General features: G+C 47.2%; 1 protein-coding gene across 1 annotated transcript in view; it reads right to left on the bottom strand.

Moving 5' to 3' along the window:
* COBL (cordon-bleu WH2 repeat protein) overlaps nt 1-13,673 on the bottom strand; it is a 239,104-nt gene extending 225,431 nt beyond the window's left edge. The window contains exon 1 of the mRNA XM_048511299.1: nt 13,550-13,673. Coding sequence (XP_048367256.1) covers nt 13,550-13,569 — 20 coding nt within the window. The 5' untranslated portion in view covers nt 13,570-13,673. The remainder of the gene's footprint in view (nt 1-13,549) is intronic.
* Between the last annotated feature and the right edge of the window lie 579 nt (nt 13,674-14,252).

The following is a 14,252-nucleotide window of genomic DNA, read 5'->3' as shown; positions in this document are numbered from 1 at the left end:
CCGGTGGAGAGAAGCCAGTGGCGATCTAGCGTGATCCGTGGATCTGGCTAATCTGCCGAGCTGGGGTCCCTGGCACCTTTTATTAAGGGTTTGGGAAGGCGGGAGAGCAGGAGAAAGTGGCGCAATTCATGACTCATTGGGGGCTGCGTACGGGCGGGAGGAAACGTTCCTGTCTGGGTCAAATCCACATTCGGGGGTCTTGTGACCCGTGTCTGGGGCATCTTGTGGCCCGTGAGTCAGAGGGGTCTCGTGATGGGTGTGCATGTGAGCTCAGGAGGGGACAGATGGTGCAGGCATTCCTGTGCGCTTTCTGAGGCTCTACTGGGTCCGCAGACGCACCCCTACATCGCGACCCTCTGCCTACACTGAGAATTAGCCTCCCTGATTACTGTGGGGTTTCCTTTCAAGTACACCAGCATAAGATTGGCTTGCTCAGCTTGCATCACCAAATAAAATTTGTACCACCAGTTCAGAAGTGAATTCTGCATGGGCCAAACACAGCGGTGTGAAAACAGTGTGAAATGGTTTAAAGCGTTTCCACACCGTTTTCACACCGCTTTTTTGGTCCATGCGGAATCCGCCAGAGTCCAGTAGCACCTGAAAGGCCAACAAGATTTCAGAGGAATCTGCTTTTGTGAGTCCATTCTCCCTTTTATCAGATACAAGCAATTTGACAAAGGGAGTCTTGACTCTGAAATGCTCATACCCCGAAATCTTGTTGTTTCCCTAAAATCTTGTTGAGTCTAGCTGTTCCCTTCCATACCTAATTACAAGACTGCAGTCACATGGACATGTTTCTACAGAATGCGTACTTGCAGACTTCTTTAAGGGTGCAAATATATTCTCAAGAGAAGCTGAGATGGATGTGATCACAGAAGGTAAGCCATCCAAATCACTTTATGGGTTGGGTTCGGTTATTCCAGAGGTGGGATCCAGCAGGTTCTCACCAGTTCCCGAGAGTGGGTTACTAATCATTTGTGTGTGCCGAGAGGGGGTTACTAATTGGGTCCGCTTTCCCACCTCCACGCCCTCGCCTCCCCGAGAGGCATCCTGCCTTTGAACGTGAAGGTTCCATGTAGCAATTGCGACTAATAATGTAACTCCCTGAACTGGATTAATTCCCTTTCAGGTACTGCAATTCATTGATTCTCAGCCTTTCGTACCTTTTATCTCACCAGTCTCTCTCAAAGAACCTGTGTGTTTCACCCTTGCTGTGTTCAGATTTGGGAGTTGGGGCATTTTCTATAATGTGATGATGATTTAGAAATGACCTGGTGCAAAAAAAATATTTTGGGGTCGTGATGGGGTGGCTGCCCAAGGGGGGGCGCATCCAACTCAGGTTTTGCCCAGGGCTCAGGTTTGCCTAGGTACGCCTCTGCCCCCTTTGCTGAGGGGGGGCTGGCGAGGGAACCTGTCTCTAAAATGTTTGGATCCCACCACTGGGTTATTCTGTTTTGCTAAAGGTGGATCTTGCTTTGGTGGAAGAAGTGCTCCTCCGGGGAAAGCGGCGTGTTCTATTACTTGAAGGCTCTTTACTTATTTATTTAGGTTATTTATAGTCTGCTTTTCTCACTGAGACTCAAGGGGGATTATATGGTGCACTGGAATCGACAGGGTGGGAAATCCAATGGAAAGTACGCAAGAATTTAGACTACATAAATCTGAAACCAGACATCTCAAACACAGATGAAACAAAGGATGGGCTTTAAAATATGAGATGTTAAGAGGCGTAGAAACTACCTGGAGCAGACATTGGCTCATTCCGCACATGCAGAATAATGCACTTTTCAAACTGTTTTCAGTGCTCTTTGAAGCTGTGCGGAATGGCAAAATCCACTTGCAAACAGTTGTGAAAAGTGGTTTGAAAACGCATTATTTTGCATGTGCGGAAGGGGCCTTACAGTGATAGACAGCAATACAGTAGTGTAGGTCACAGACCCTTTCTCTTTGCCAATGCAGCTGCCCCTTCCACACAGCAAATTGCAGTCGGGATAAAGTCACCGGTTTTCCTGTTTTTGCGTTCACATGCATCCATGCGGGCAGCAATTGGAGTCCACGGAAACAATCCGGGTTGCTGTCATGCCTTCGCATGGAGAAACGTCTATTTTTTAATTTACTTCCCACTGATGCATAGGTACGCCGGCATGCACAATTGAACCCTCACAGCCATGCTGATGTCTCATGATACGACCATCTGCACCTGTGTAGCTACACAGATGTCAGTCATGAAATTTTCAACAAGGAAAACGGAGGTAAATAAAGTAATGACTGGCAATTCGCTCATAAGCAGCTGTCACTCGGAATTTTTGAAAAGACTCGGGAATAGCACAATTCTCCAAAAAAAAAAAAAACCAGGGGAAAATAACATAGGTCAGACTTGTTTTAGGGGCGGGATCTGTGCGAAGTCCCCCCCCCAAACGGTTTTTTTTATTGTCCTACACTCATGTTTATTGGCCCTCTATTTCATTACAGGCCAGTCCTCTTTTCTGAGTAAAGATCCCTCTTGAATAATTATGTTTGGCGTAGTTTGTGGGAAGCCAGGAGAGCAGAAGACTTCCTAACTCATCAGGTAGGCCATTCCATAAGACAGAGACTACCAGGGAAAATGTATGAGCATGGGTGCTTATCAGTGGTGGGATCCAAAAATTTTAGTAACAGGTTCCCATGGTGGTGGGATTCAAACTGTGGCATAGCGCCAATGGGGCTGGGTGGGGCACGACGGGGGCGTGGCCGGGCATTCCGGGGGCGGGGCATTCCAGGGCGGGCCTGTGGCAAGGACGCAGCCGCCGCGCCGGTCCTTGGGCGGGAAACGAATGCACGCAGGCGCAGGCTGCCACACATGCCGGTGCACCTCCTGCTAGACTGCTTCAAGTTCTGCACACTACTGCTGAGAGGAGGGGAGTAACTAAGGCAAAAATCACGTGGCAAAATCACCAATTAGTAACCTCCTCTCGGCACACACAAATAATTAGTAACCTACTCTCGGGAACCTGTGAGAACCTGCTGGATCCCACCTCTGGCCAAGGCTATGAAGGGCTTTGTAAGTAATAGTCACTCCTTTAGAAGAAAGCTCCACTGTTAGTTGAATGGAAACTTTGGAACCAACCCAGTGTTATTAGGGGTTCAATTACATAGGAAGGGGTGGAGAATTTCCAAGGAGATAGAGAAAAAAAAAACACTGGCATCAGTACAGGTATGAAATAGCTGCATTATTGCTAAAGCTAAAAAAAAAGATCTGAACCTATAAACAGTCCACCAGTTCTTGGCAAGCTCCACTGAAACAAGGTTATTATGGGACATCCGCCAAGATGCACTCTTCCCCCAGATTGTGTTCTAGAATTTTGCACACCCACATTCCTCGCATGGGCAGATCTTCAAGATGCAAACCTCTGGAAGGACAGAACAGAGAGGAGTATCTGATTTCCAAACTCTGATCTTCTCAGATTAAAGCCGGTGGGAAATTGCACCCTGATGTTTTGGTACAACCAAGCTGTGCACCAGTGCTGCAATTGTTTGTTTTGTATATTTGCCTTGGAAAAGTGAAGACTCTTCACCACTAAGTCGTAAAAATGACTGGTATCTCCATGTCAAGTAAAGCAAGGGCAGAAAGCTACTCCTCAGGGAAACACACATGAGGTTATTAACCCTTGTGCGGAGAACAGAAGGATGTTTTCCATATTACGTTGCCATAACTTAAGCACGTTTACCACCAAATGTCCACTCAACAGTGAGACAACTGCATTTCCTGTCAAATATACTACATGTTTCTCCAAAGCTTTAACTCTTTTTAAAAAACTGCATGCATCAAGAAATCCAGATAAGAACATAAGAAAGAGCCTGCTGGATCAGACCAGAGTCCATCTAGTCCAGCACTGTGCTACTCGCAGTGGCCCACCAGGTGCCTTTAGGAGCTCACATGCAGGAGGTGAAAGCAATGGCCTGTTGCTGCTGCTGCTCCTGGTCTGCTAAGGCATTTGCAATCTCAGATAAAGGAGGATCAAGATTGGTAGCCATAGATCGACTTCTCCTCCATAAATCTGCCCAAGCCCCTTTTAAAGCTATTTAGGTTAGTGGCCATCACCACCTCCAGTGGCAGCATATTCCAAACACCAATCATGTGTTGTGTGAAGAAATGTTTCCTTTTATTAGTCCTAATTCTTCCCCCCAGCATTTTCAATGAATGCCCCCTGGTTTTAGAATTGTGAGAAAGACAGAAAAATTTCTCTCTGTTAACATTTTTTACCCCATGCATAATTTTATAGACTTCAATCATATCCCCCCTCAGACGTCTCCTCTCCAAACTAAAGAGTCCCAAACGCTGCAGCCTCTCCTCATAAGGAAGGTGCTCCAGTCCCTCAATCATCCTCGTTGCCCTTTTCTGCACTTTTTCTATCTCTTTGATATCCTTTTTGAGGTTATTAATTAATTAATCAATTATTCAATCAATCAATTAATTAATTAATCAATCAATTAATTAAACCGCTCTACCCCCAAAGGGCTCAGGGCAGTGTACAATAAAACCAACAACAAGTAGTGATAAAACATGTGGCGACCAGAACTGAACACAGTACTCCAAGTGCGGTCACACCACTGCAAATACACAATGAAGCATGTATTTCCTTTCTGCTTACAGTGCAGACCAGGTTTTGTGCAGCAGCTACTGCACATACAGTGCTACCAGGTTTTGTGCAGCAGCTACTGAGATGCGTCACAGGATGGTTTGTGATATAAAGTAGGCTTAGTGAACCAATAGTTATAGCTTTTTATTTACAAATTTTATTTCGCCCTTATACCCATCCCCCCTTTTATAGCTTGTTATAGTCCTTACAATACCTTTTAAAAAGTTTTTGTTCTAATACTACTTATGTTTTTATCCTGTTGAAGAAAAGCATTAATATAAATGTAATATTCAAATGATACAATAAAAAAAATATTAAAAAAAAAAAGATGTTTTTATCCTGTTTTATGTTTCCATATTTTTCGTGTTTCCAGTCTTTTTAATTGATGCATTTCCATCATCTATGCTTATAGGCAGATTTGGGAAAATCCCTTGGCATTTGAGGAAATGTAATTTTGCCATAATTCTAGGAGACCGTTGATTCTATGGCAGCACATATCTTGTTACATTTTGCTGCATGCCTGCACATAAAGGCAGAAAGAGAGCTCTTTATTTACCTCTGCTTGTGCAACACAGTTAGATAATTGCAAAGGATTCTGACCAAGAGATTAGGAAAATGCTGTTGGAAGACAAGGATGCAACCATCTCCGGCGGGTGGCAGGGTTACTGTGCATTGCGACATCAAAACCGCAGGGTCGGCTTAATCGGGGATGAGGCTGAGAGCTAAACATTTCATGTAAATGGTTAAAACATAATAATTATTTGCCGATTGCTGTTGTGTGGGTTGTATTGCTGTTGTTTTGTTTTGTCTTTGCTGGCCTCTGGCCGTATTAAACTATCTATCTAAAATTATTAATACATTCTTTTAGATATATATGTATAATTCAAAAACATTTTGTTCCCCTAGTTATACAGTATTCACCGTAGGCTGGTCTACAACCATCACAAAGAAAGATGGATGGATGGATGGATGGATGGATGGATGGATGGATGGATGGATGGATGGATGGATGGATGGATGGATGGATGGATGGATGGATGGATGGATGGATGGATGGATGGATGGATGGATGGATGGATTATGGAGAAGGAAGGCAATGATCAAAGAAATACTGTTCTCTCTGCACACTAGCATACATGCCCAGATCTACCCATTAACATTTCCTGCCATATTCTTGGGAAATCTGATTGATATCCACTAGGAGCCAAGCTTTCTCAAGTTACAGAATGATTTGCCTGAAGCAGCATCCTATTCTTGCCTATTTCCAGTTGCGCCCGATAACTTGATGATGGTAAAGGATCCAAAAATTTTAATGCTTTCAGGGTTTAGCATGGTGGTGGGATTTATGAGGTGAACAGAGGGGCTGGAAGCGGGGAGCATGATAAATTTAGAAGCGTGGCCGTGCATTCAGAAATGAGAGGGCATTAATAATTTCTCTATTTTGTAAAGTAACTATAACTGTAAAAAAAAAGTTCCTAATTTCCAAGCTGGTATCTTTCTGTCCACTTGATTCGAAGCTCATTTCACAGGCAAGGATCCCTGATCGTCTACTGCCAACAGAAACAACTACTTCTCCTCTAATGGACTGCCTGTCAAATACTGAATACTTTCAAATACTTAATTTTGTTTCTAGAAATCAAAAGAAGGATACTTTCCTTAAACAAGGAACTTGACCATATTTCCAAAACATGTTTTTAAACTATCCAGGTCAGGGTGCTATAACTTCTATCAGTCTCATACCAAGTGTTTTTCATGGGATTACAGTCTCAAGTCCCAGAGCCTTAGTACTCATTTTAAATAGACCTGCCTTATATTTCTAACATATGTTTAATAATGATGTAATAAAGTCATGGGAATCACACTAAGCATAGAAATGGCCAGAGTTGAACTTGTGAATTTTCCCAAGGTTTCCTTAGCTGAAACACACTTAGGCAGAGGTGGGATCCAGCAGGTTCTCACAGGTTCCCGAGAATAGGTTACTAATTATTTGTGTGTGCCGAGAGGGGGTGACTAATGGGTGATTTTGCCATGTGGTTTTTGCCTTAGTTACGCCCCTCCTCTCAGCAGTAACGCACAGAACTTGAAGCAGTCTAGCAGGAGGTGCACCGGCGTGTGTGGCAGCCTGCGCCTGCGTGCATTCGTTTCCCACCTAAGGACAGGCGCAGCGGCTGCGTCCTTGCCACAGCCCCGCCCTGTCGTGCCCCGCCCCATTGGCACAGTTTGAATCCCACCACCATGGGAACCTGTTACTAAAATTTTTGGATCCCACCACTGCACTTAGGGTGCCTCCATTTAGCACCACATACTAACTTTTCAGCCGGTTATGCTTGCTGCCAAAGATAACAGACAATACAGCTTTGCACAGTCAGAGGCTTAATTCTGAGAGAAAAACGGGAGAACCAGGTTTTAAATGTTTGAAAAGAAATCAACATAATTGTGCGTGGCTGCAACGGACTGGCAGCTGAAGAGGGACTGAAGAATTTCCTGGCCTGCAACTCTGGCCTTGACTAGTGCAAATACAGTTGATTTGCCCCAAGGCAATTGAGCCAACACTTATTAGTAGTTTAAAATTTAAAACACATATCTGCTGAACTGTTCAGTTTCTATTTCCCCCTCTGCATTCTGCTTCAGTGCCTGAACCACAGACTTGGCCGGGAAGAAAGGGAAACGGCAGAGACCGCAAACTGGAAAATTGTACTGCATAAAAAGCCTTTTGTTTTGCAAAGCAGCTTGGAATTGTCAGGCATGAATGGCCCCGTTGCATGGGGGCGCCGCCGCTGCAACCTGCCATTCCAGGTGCTCCAACCAGAGGTGGGATCCAGCAGGTTCTCACAGGTTCCCGAGAGTAGGTTACTAATTATGTGTGTGTGCCGAGAGGGGGTTACTAATGGGTGATTTTGCCACGTGATTTTGGCCTTAGTTACGCCCCTCCTCTCAGCAGTAGCGCGCAGAACTTGAAGCAGTCTAGCAGGAGGTGCACCGGCATGCGTGGCAGCCTGCGCCTGCGTGCATTCGTTTCCCACCCAAGGACCAGTGCAGTGACTGCGTCCTTGCCACAGCCCCGCCCAGCAATGCCCCGCCCCTGGAATGCCCGGCCACACCCCCGTTATACCCTGCCCAGCCCCATTGGTGCTACGCCACAGTTTGAATCCCACCACCATGGGAACCTGTTACTAAAATTTTTGGATCCCACCACTGGCTCCAACACCTTGGTATTAAAAGCCTCAAAAGAATCCCATTTTCTCCCCAGAACTCACAAGTTGGACAGAGAAAGCCGCTGACCGCAAGTGAACTACAGTGCCGAAATATACCAAGTGACTGCAGTCTAAGCAGCTGATTTCAGTGGGCTTAGAGTGGAGTAAACCTGCACAGGATTGCGCTGTTAATGAGGTTTGCGGCCCAGCAGGACTGTGAACTTTGCTCTCCCCGTTCCAAAGACAGCACTGCAGCCCCGGGCAACCTTTTATAAACAGCCACATTACAGCAGAGAAGATCAACAAGGAGCCAGTGTAACAAAGCCTACCTGCATAACTGGAACGGTACAACTTAACATAATATTACTGATCCTGATTAATAATCCGTAGGGTTTTCACAGTTTTACTTCATTTGTGCTATACCAGTGATAGCGAACCTTTTCGAGACCAAGTGCCCAAACTGCAACCCAAAATCCACTTATTTATCGCAAAGTGCCAACACGGCAATTTAATTTGAATACTGAGGTTTTTGTTTAGAAAAAAATGGTTGGCTCTGAGGCGTGCGTTACTCGGGAGTAAGCTTGGTGGTAGTTGTTGGCTTTGCTTTGAAGCAACCATGCAACTCTTTGAACAGGTGAATCACGAGCCTAGGAGGGTTTACTCAGAAGCAAGCCACATTGCCAGCAACCGTGCTTACTCCCAGGTAAAGGATCGCGCTTTAGTTCTTTGCATGAAAATCAGTGGGGTTTAACAGCGCTTAACAGGGTGACCTACACTGCTTCCCCAAAACTAGGTCTTAGGTTTAATGCTAATAATCGAGCCCAGAGGCCCAGGCCAGCCTCTCTCTCTCTCTCTGTGTGTGTGTGTGTGTGTGTGTGTGTGTGGGGTGCCATAGGTTCGCCATACCTTCCGCCCCAATGGGGATCCAAAGTAGTTTACCACTGCAACATGCTGTTGGTGCAAGTTCTTCATTAGGAAGTAGGGTGCACAAGGTCTCACAATAAATATATCCAGGACCACTCTGCATAATTGTTTTGGCACACTGGCATAACTGCCCATGGATTACTGGCAACTGTTCACCTCTTTCACTTCCATTTCTGTTACAGCATCGCCAAGAAACTTTTCAGTCCCATAAAAATCTTTGCCTGTGATTCTCATTCCATAGTGGTTATTCTAGCACCCCACCTCCTTGTCCAGTTGACCTGAACAAAGTTTTCTTTTTCTTTTTTCAAGAAGAGCCATGCTTTGGTTCTCTTTGAGTCACGTTTGGCTCTCTGGAGCCACCACCTTGCAGATCCTTCCTCCATGTCGATACTAATCTTCCTCTCCAATGATATTTTACCTTTATTTTACCTTTAGATTTGGGGGTTAACCTCACGTTCTGAGGTTTTTACAGGTAGAGTAGGCTCCAGATTCGCCTGACCCATTTTTACCTCACAAAAGCTCAGGGCAATAACTAAGGCTTGTTTCTCCAGTTTCTCTTCAGAGCAATTTCATGAGGTAAAATAGGGTAGGGGAGAACAAACGGCCCAAGGTCGCCCACTGAGTTTTCGATGCAGTAGAAACTCTGGTCGCTCAAGTCCGTGTCCAACATTCTTCCAACTACGCTATACTGGTGTGACATGCAACATGGCCCTGTATAAAAATAGTATAATTCCACACAACAAGAAGAAGAGTTTGGATTTATATCCCTCCTTTCTCTCCTGTAGGAGACTCAAAGGGGCTGACAATCTCCTTGCCCTTCCCCCCTCACAACAAACACCCTGTGAGGTGGGTGGGGCTGAGAGAGCTCCGAGAAGCTGTGACTAGCCCAAGGTCACCCAGCTGGCGTGCGTGGGAGTGCACAGGCTAATCTGAATTCCCCAGATAAGCCTCTACAACTCAGACAGCAGAGCTGGGAATCAAACCCGGTTCCTCCAGATCAGAGTGCACCTGTTCTTAGCCACTGCGCCACTGCTGCTCCTAACAAAATGCAGCCTTTTTTAAAAAAATCCAGACCTGAAAACAGACCCACGTGCTTGACCTTTTTTCCCCCTGCTGGATGGGAGGAAGAATTTATGTGTGGCTTCGGGAGGGGCAGGGAATGTCATGTCATATATGTTTAACTATATGAGACAGCTTCAATGGGCAGCCAAGTCGGCTTGCAGCAGAACAGGTAGATTCAAGTCAAGTAGCACCTTCGAAACCCACAAGACTTTTGCGGCATCAGCTTTTTGAGAGTCAAAGCTCCTCAGATTTTCATACCGCCCTTTCACTTGAAAGGAACAAGATAAAGAATTAATCTTGCCCACATTATCATTTGATCAAGATGGATACCAAACCATGGGCAATCTGAACCTCTCTCTCTCTTTTGCTTTTGAATTCCAAGTTTTAAGGAAGTAATAGGGCATACTGGAGTACAAGTGAGTTGTTGCTAAATGATTTTAAAGAGGCAGCCTTCTTCACTTTGAGTGGACTAAAGAGGGCTGTGGGTGTTTAGATGGAGAGGTCCCCATTCACAGAGTAAAAAATGAAAGGATATCAGGCATTCAGTTAAAGCACAGAGCAATCCTATGTGGGGTTGTGGGCAGAGGTGGGATCCAGCAGGTTCTCACAGGTTCCCGAGAGTAGGTGACTAATTATTTGTGTGTGCCGAGAGGGGGTGACTAATGGGTGATTTTGCCACGTGATTTTTGCCTTAGTTACGCCCCTCCTCTCAGCAGTAGCGCACAGAACTTGAAGCAGTCTAGCAGGAGGTGCACCGGTGTGCGTGGCAGCCTGCGCCTGCATGCATTCATTTCCCACCCAAGGACCGGCGCAGTGGCTGCGTCCTTGCCACAGCCCCGCCCAGGAATGCCCCGCCCCCAGAATGCCTGGCCATGCCCCCATCGAGCCTCGCCCAGCCCCATTGGCTCTACGCCACAGTTTGAATCCCACCACCATGGGAACCTGTTACTAAAAATTTTGGATCCCACCACTTGTGTGCATGTGTGCTGACGTGTCACAGCTTGTATGGTTTTCAAGGCAAGAGATCCTTAGAGGGGGCTTACCATTGCCTGTGGGGTTGTGGCCTGCTAAATCCAGTAAAGTGAACAAGTCTACAAGGGTTAACAGTGCTCAGGACTGCATTGCTGGTGGATGATTTCAAGTGTACTAGTGTTTTCTTTCCTGGCCTGGATGGTCCTGGCTAGCCCAATCTTGTCTCAGAAGCTAAGCAGGGTTGGCCCCGGTTAGTACTTGGATGAGAGACCATCAAGGAAGTCCAAAGTTCCTTCGCAGAGACAAAGTTCCTATGCAAACCACCTCTCTACATCCCTTGCCTTGAAAACCAAGCAGGCTCAGTCTTAGGCTGTTTCTGCACGGCCTTGCTGGGGGTTGGGTTGGTGTACATGACGCCGACCCAACCCCCCCAGGACCGTTCGCATGAAAGGTCCCGGTAACGAAAGGGAAGACGGCCCCGCAGAGCGCCATCGCCCGATCGACCTACCTTCTCTGCAACCATCCAGCGCGTCATCGAGGCCAGGGGACACGCCCCCCTGCCCTGCGCAACCACTCCAGAGTCACAGGGCAGGAGGGGCGTGTCCCCAGACCTCGGCGACATGCTGGACAGTCGCAGAGAAGGTAGGTCAATCGGGCAAGGGGGGGAGGGATGGCGCCTTCCAGCCGCCATTTTCCAAAAACCTTGCTCAGGGGAGCGAGGTGGGAAAATGGCGGCTTCATGCCGCTGGGGAGGAGCGAGGACGGCACGGCTGCGAAGCAGCTGCGCCCCCCATGCGAACAGCTCCCTGGGGACGCCGTTTTTGCCGACCCCAGGGCGCTGTATTTGGCCCGTGCAGAAAGTTAGGACTCAGATGGGAGACTAACAAGGCAGACTAGGGTCACTATGCACAGGCAGGCAATGGCAAACCACCTAATGTTCATCTCTTGTCTTGAAAACCCTACGTCAGAGTTCCCCAGTGTTGAGCCTGTGGGCGCCATGGGTAGGCTGACCAGACCTCCCGCTTTTGGCGGGACAGTCCCACCTTTAAACAATTTGTTCTTCAAATTGTCCCGATTTTTGGGAGGTTGCCGCACTGCCTTCTGGGGCGCAAGGCAGTGCGGCAGCTTCCCGCGTGCGGCAGCAGGAGCATGGCCTTCTGGGGCTTGCTGTTTCCCACCCTGTCACAGGGCGGCAAACGGCAAGCCCCAGAAGGCCGTGCTCCTGCGGCCACGCGGCCGCCTACTCCCCCCCGTCCCCGTTCACAAAGGTGACCATCTGGTCACCTTAGCCATGGGACATCTTTTAAGTGCCTGCCAGGTGTTTTGGGAAATTGGGTGGCGATAGATAGAAATTTCACCCAGTAAGGCAACTGGAGATTTGATGGCTATGGGGTTTTTTAAAAAAAATATTACTTTGCTACGAGATTTGACATTAGCAACTGGAGATTTACTTCCTGTTAATTTTTTAAAAAATATTACTTTGCCACGACAGTCTATCACTGTGTGCCTGAAAGGAAGCTGCAGCAGCCAACATTTTCTGCCTGCGCCACCACCCAATAGTAGAAGTCCAAAGATGCCCATGGACATAATATGGTTGGGGACAGAGGTGGGATCCAGCAGGTTCTCACAGGTTCCCGAGAGTAGGTGACTAATTATTTGTGTGTGCCGAGAGGGGGTGACTAATTGGTGATTTTGCCACGTGATTTTTGCCTTAGTTACGCCCCTCCTCTCAGCAGTAGCGCGCAGAACTTGAAGCAGTCTAGCAGGAGGTGCACCGGTGTGCGTGGCAGCCTGCGCCTGCATGCATTCATTTCCCGCCCAAGGACCGGCGCAGCGGCTGCGTCCTTGCCACAGCCCCGCCCCTGGAATGCCCAGCCACGCCCCCATCGTGCCCCGCCCAGCCCCATTGGCGCTACGCCACAGTTTGAATCCCACCACCATGGGAACCTGTTACTAAAATTTTTGGATCCCACCACTGGTTGGGGACCCTATAAACTGGCCACGACCTGATGGCACTTCCCCTCTCCCCCAAACATTTTCTAACATGAAGCCAGATGAATGTACCTGATGCAAGTTAGTAACCCTGTGACAGAAGTTGGAAGAAAATACCCCTACCAGGAGTAGTAGTCTTGCAAAACATGGTTTCGTCTCCTTTAAGACCAGACAAAGTCTACAGCCCCCTCTAGTGACTGAGGACACTCTAAATTTTACAGTTCAACGTGCTTTCAAAAGATATCTGTGGTCTGCATAGCTGGATACACAATACATAGAAGCTGGCTTTAGGGATTTGATACACAGTGTAATGTTCCCGCATGTCTGCACTGCTAAACTCTTTAGATGGACCATGTGACAGAACTTAGGCAGCGTCTGCCACCATAGAAAGAGCTATTGTGCAGACGGTTGCCCACACCTGTTCTGCATGCTGTCACTCTGATCGGCATTCTCCCCCTTAAAATATTACAGTACTGTGTGCAAACTGCCCCTCCTATCATTACCAGTAAAATTATTGTTATAAATAGATATAACAACAGTGCACAAGATCCAAAGTTAACTCCTGTACAGACAGATGATGGAGAATGAGAGCTCCGTTACTGGGTACAAAACACCCAATGGGAACCCACAAAAGATAAACTTGGGATCTCTTCTTTTTGCAAGGCCGATATTTTTGCTAAGCGTTTTGATTGTAACCACCTTGGGTGGAGTAATTAATGCTGACACATTTAAACAGTACATTAAGGTCCAGGCCCATGGCCAACATGAAAAAGATAATCTTCATACCTTTCTGGAAACCGACACATCAGGTGGGCACAAACGAAAAGCGCTTAGCGTTTGACCTGCCATTCTGACTCTTGGTGTCTGGCTTCCCCGGCAGCCTCGCGAAGGTAGCCATGCCTAAAACCCGTCTTCTTCAAGGCCTTCTTCCTGAAACACGTTGACTTCCTGACCCATGCTAACTCCCAAGGAGACATTGGCAGGTGTTTCAACAACCGTACCCAGCCCTGGAGGATTAATTAAGACTCGGGACTCTGTCTTTGTTTCCAGCGCTGTGCAGTGGGGTTCACTGGAGTTTAATCTCCTTTTAATTAAAAGCTGATTTGTTTGCCTGTGGGTTCTAAAAATATGTGGCTGTTGATATAAATGGCATGGGGATATTTTGTTTGGGGGAAGTAATGTACACCTGAGCATACATAACCAGTTAACGGGAGGGAACGGCAGGACGTTTATTCTGCATGAAAAAAATGTTTTATTATAGCTCGAAATTCTATGCTTTCAATGGGTGTTTTCCCACTTACCTTCTGCCCCGCGCTACTGTAGGCAAGTAGCGCGGGGTCCCCCGGCACTCCCCACTACAGGGGCGGCAACAACACAGCTCTCAGCGTGCGTTCTCAGTGTGCTGCTCTCAGCGTGCGTCATTCCTGGCGCTCTTCCAAACGGCGCCTTTAGATGACGTCGTGGGGAAGCCCGGGCGCGCACCAGAAAT

Source organism: Sphaerodactylus townsendi, linkage group LG11 (genome assembly GCF_021028975.2).
Source record: "Sphaerodactylus townsendi isolate TG3544 linkage group LG11, MPM_Stown_v2.3, whole genome shotgun sequence".
Lineage (NCBI taxonomy): Eukaryota > Metazoa > Chordata > Lepidosauria > Squamata > Sphaerodactylidae > Sphaerodactylus > Sphaerodactylus townsendi.
Note: the sequence above shows the minus strand (reverse complement) of the source record. Positions and strands in the feature narration are given on the sequence as shown.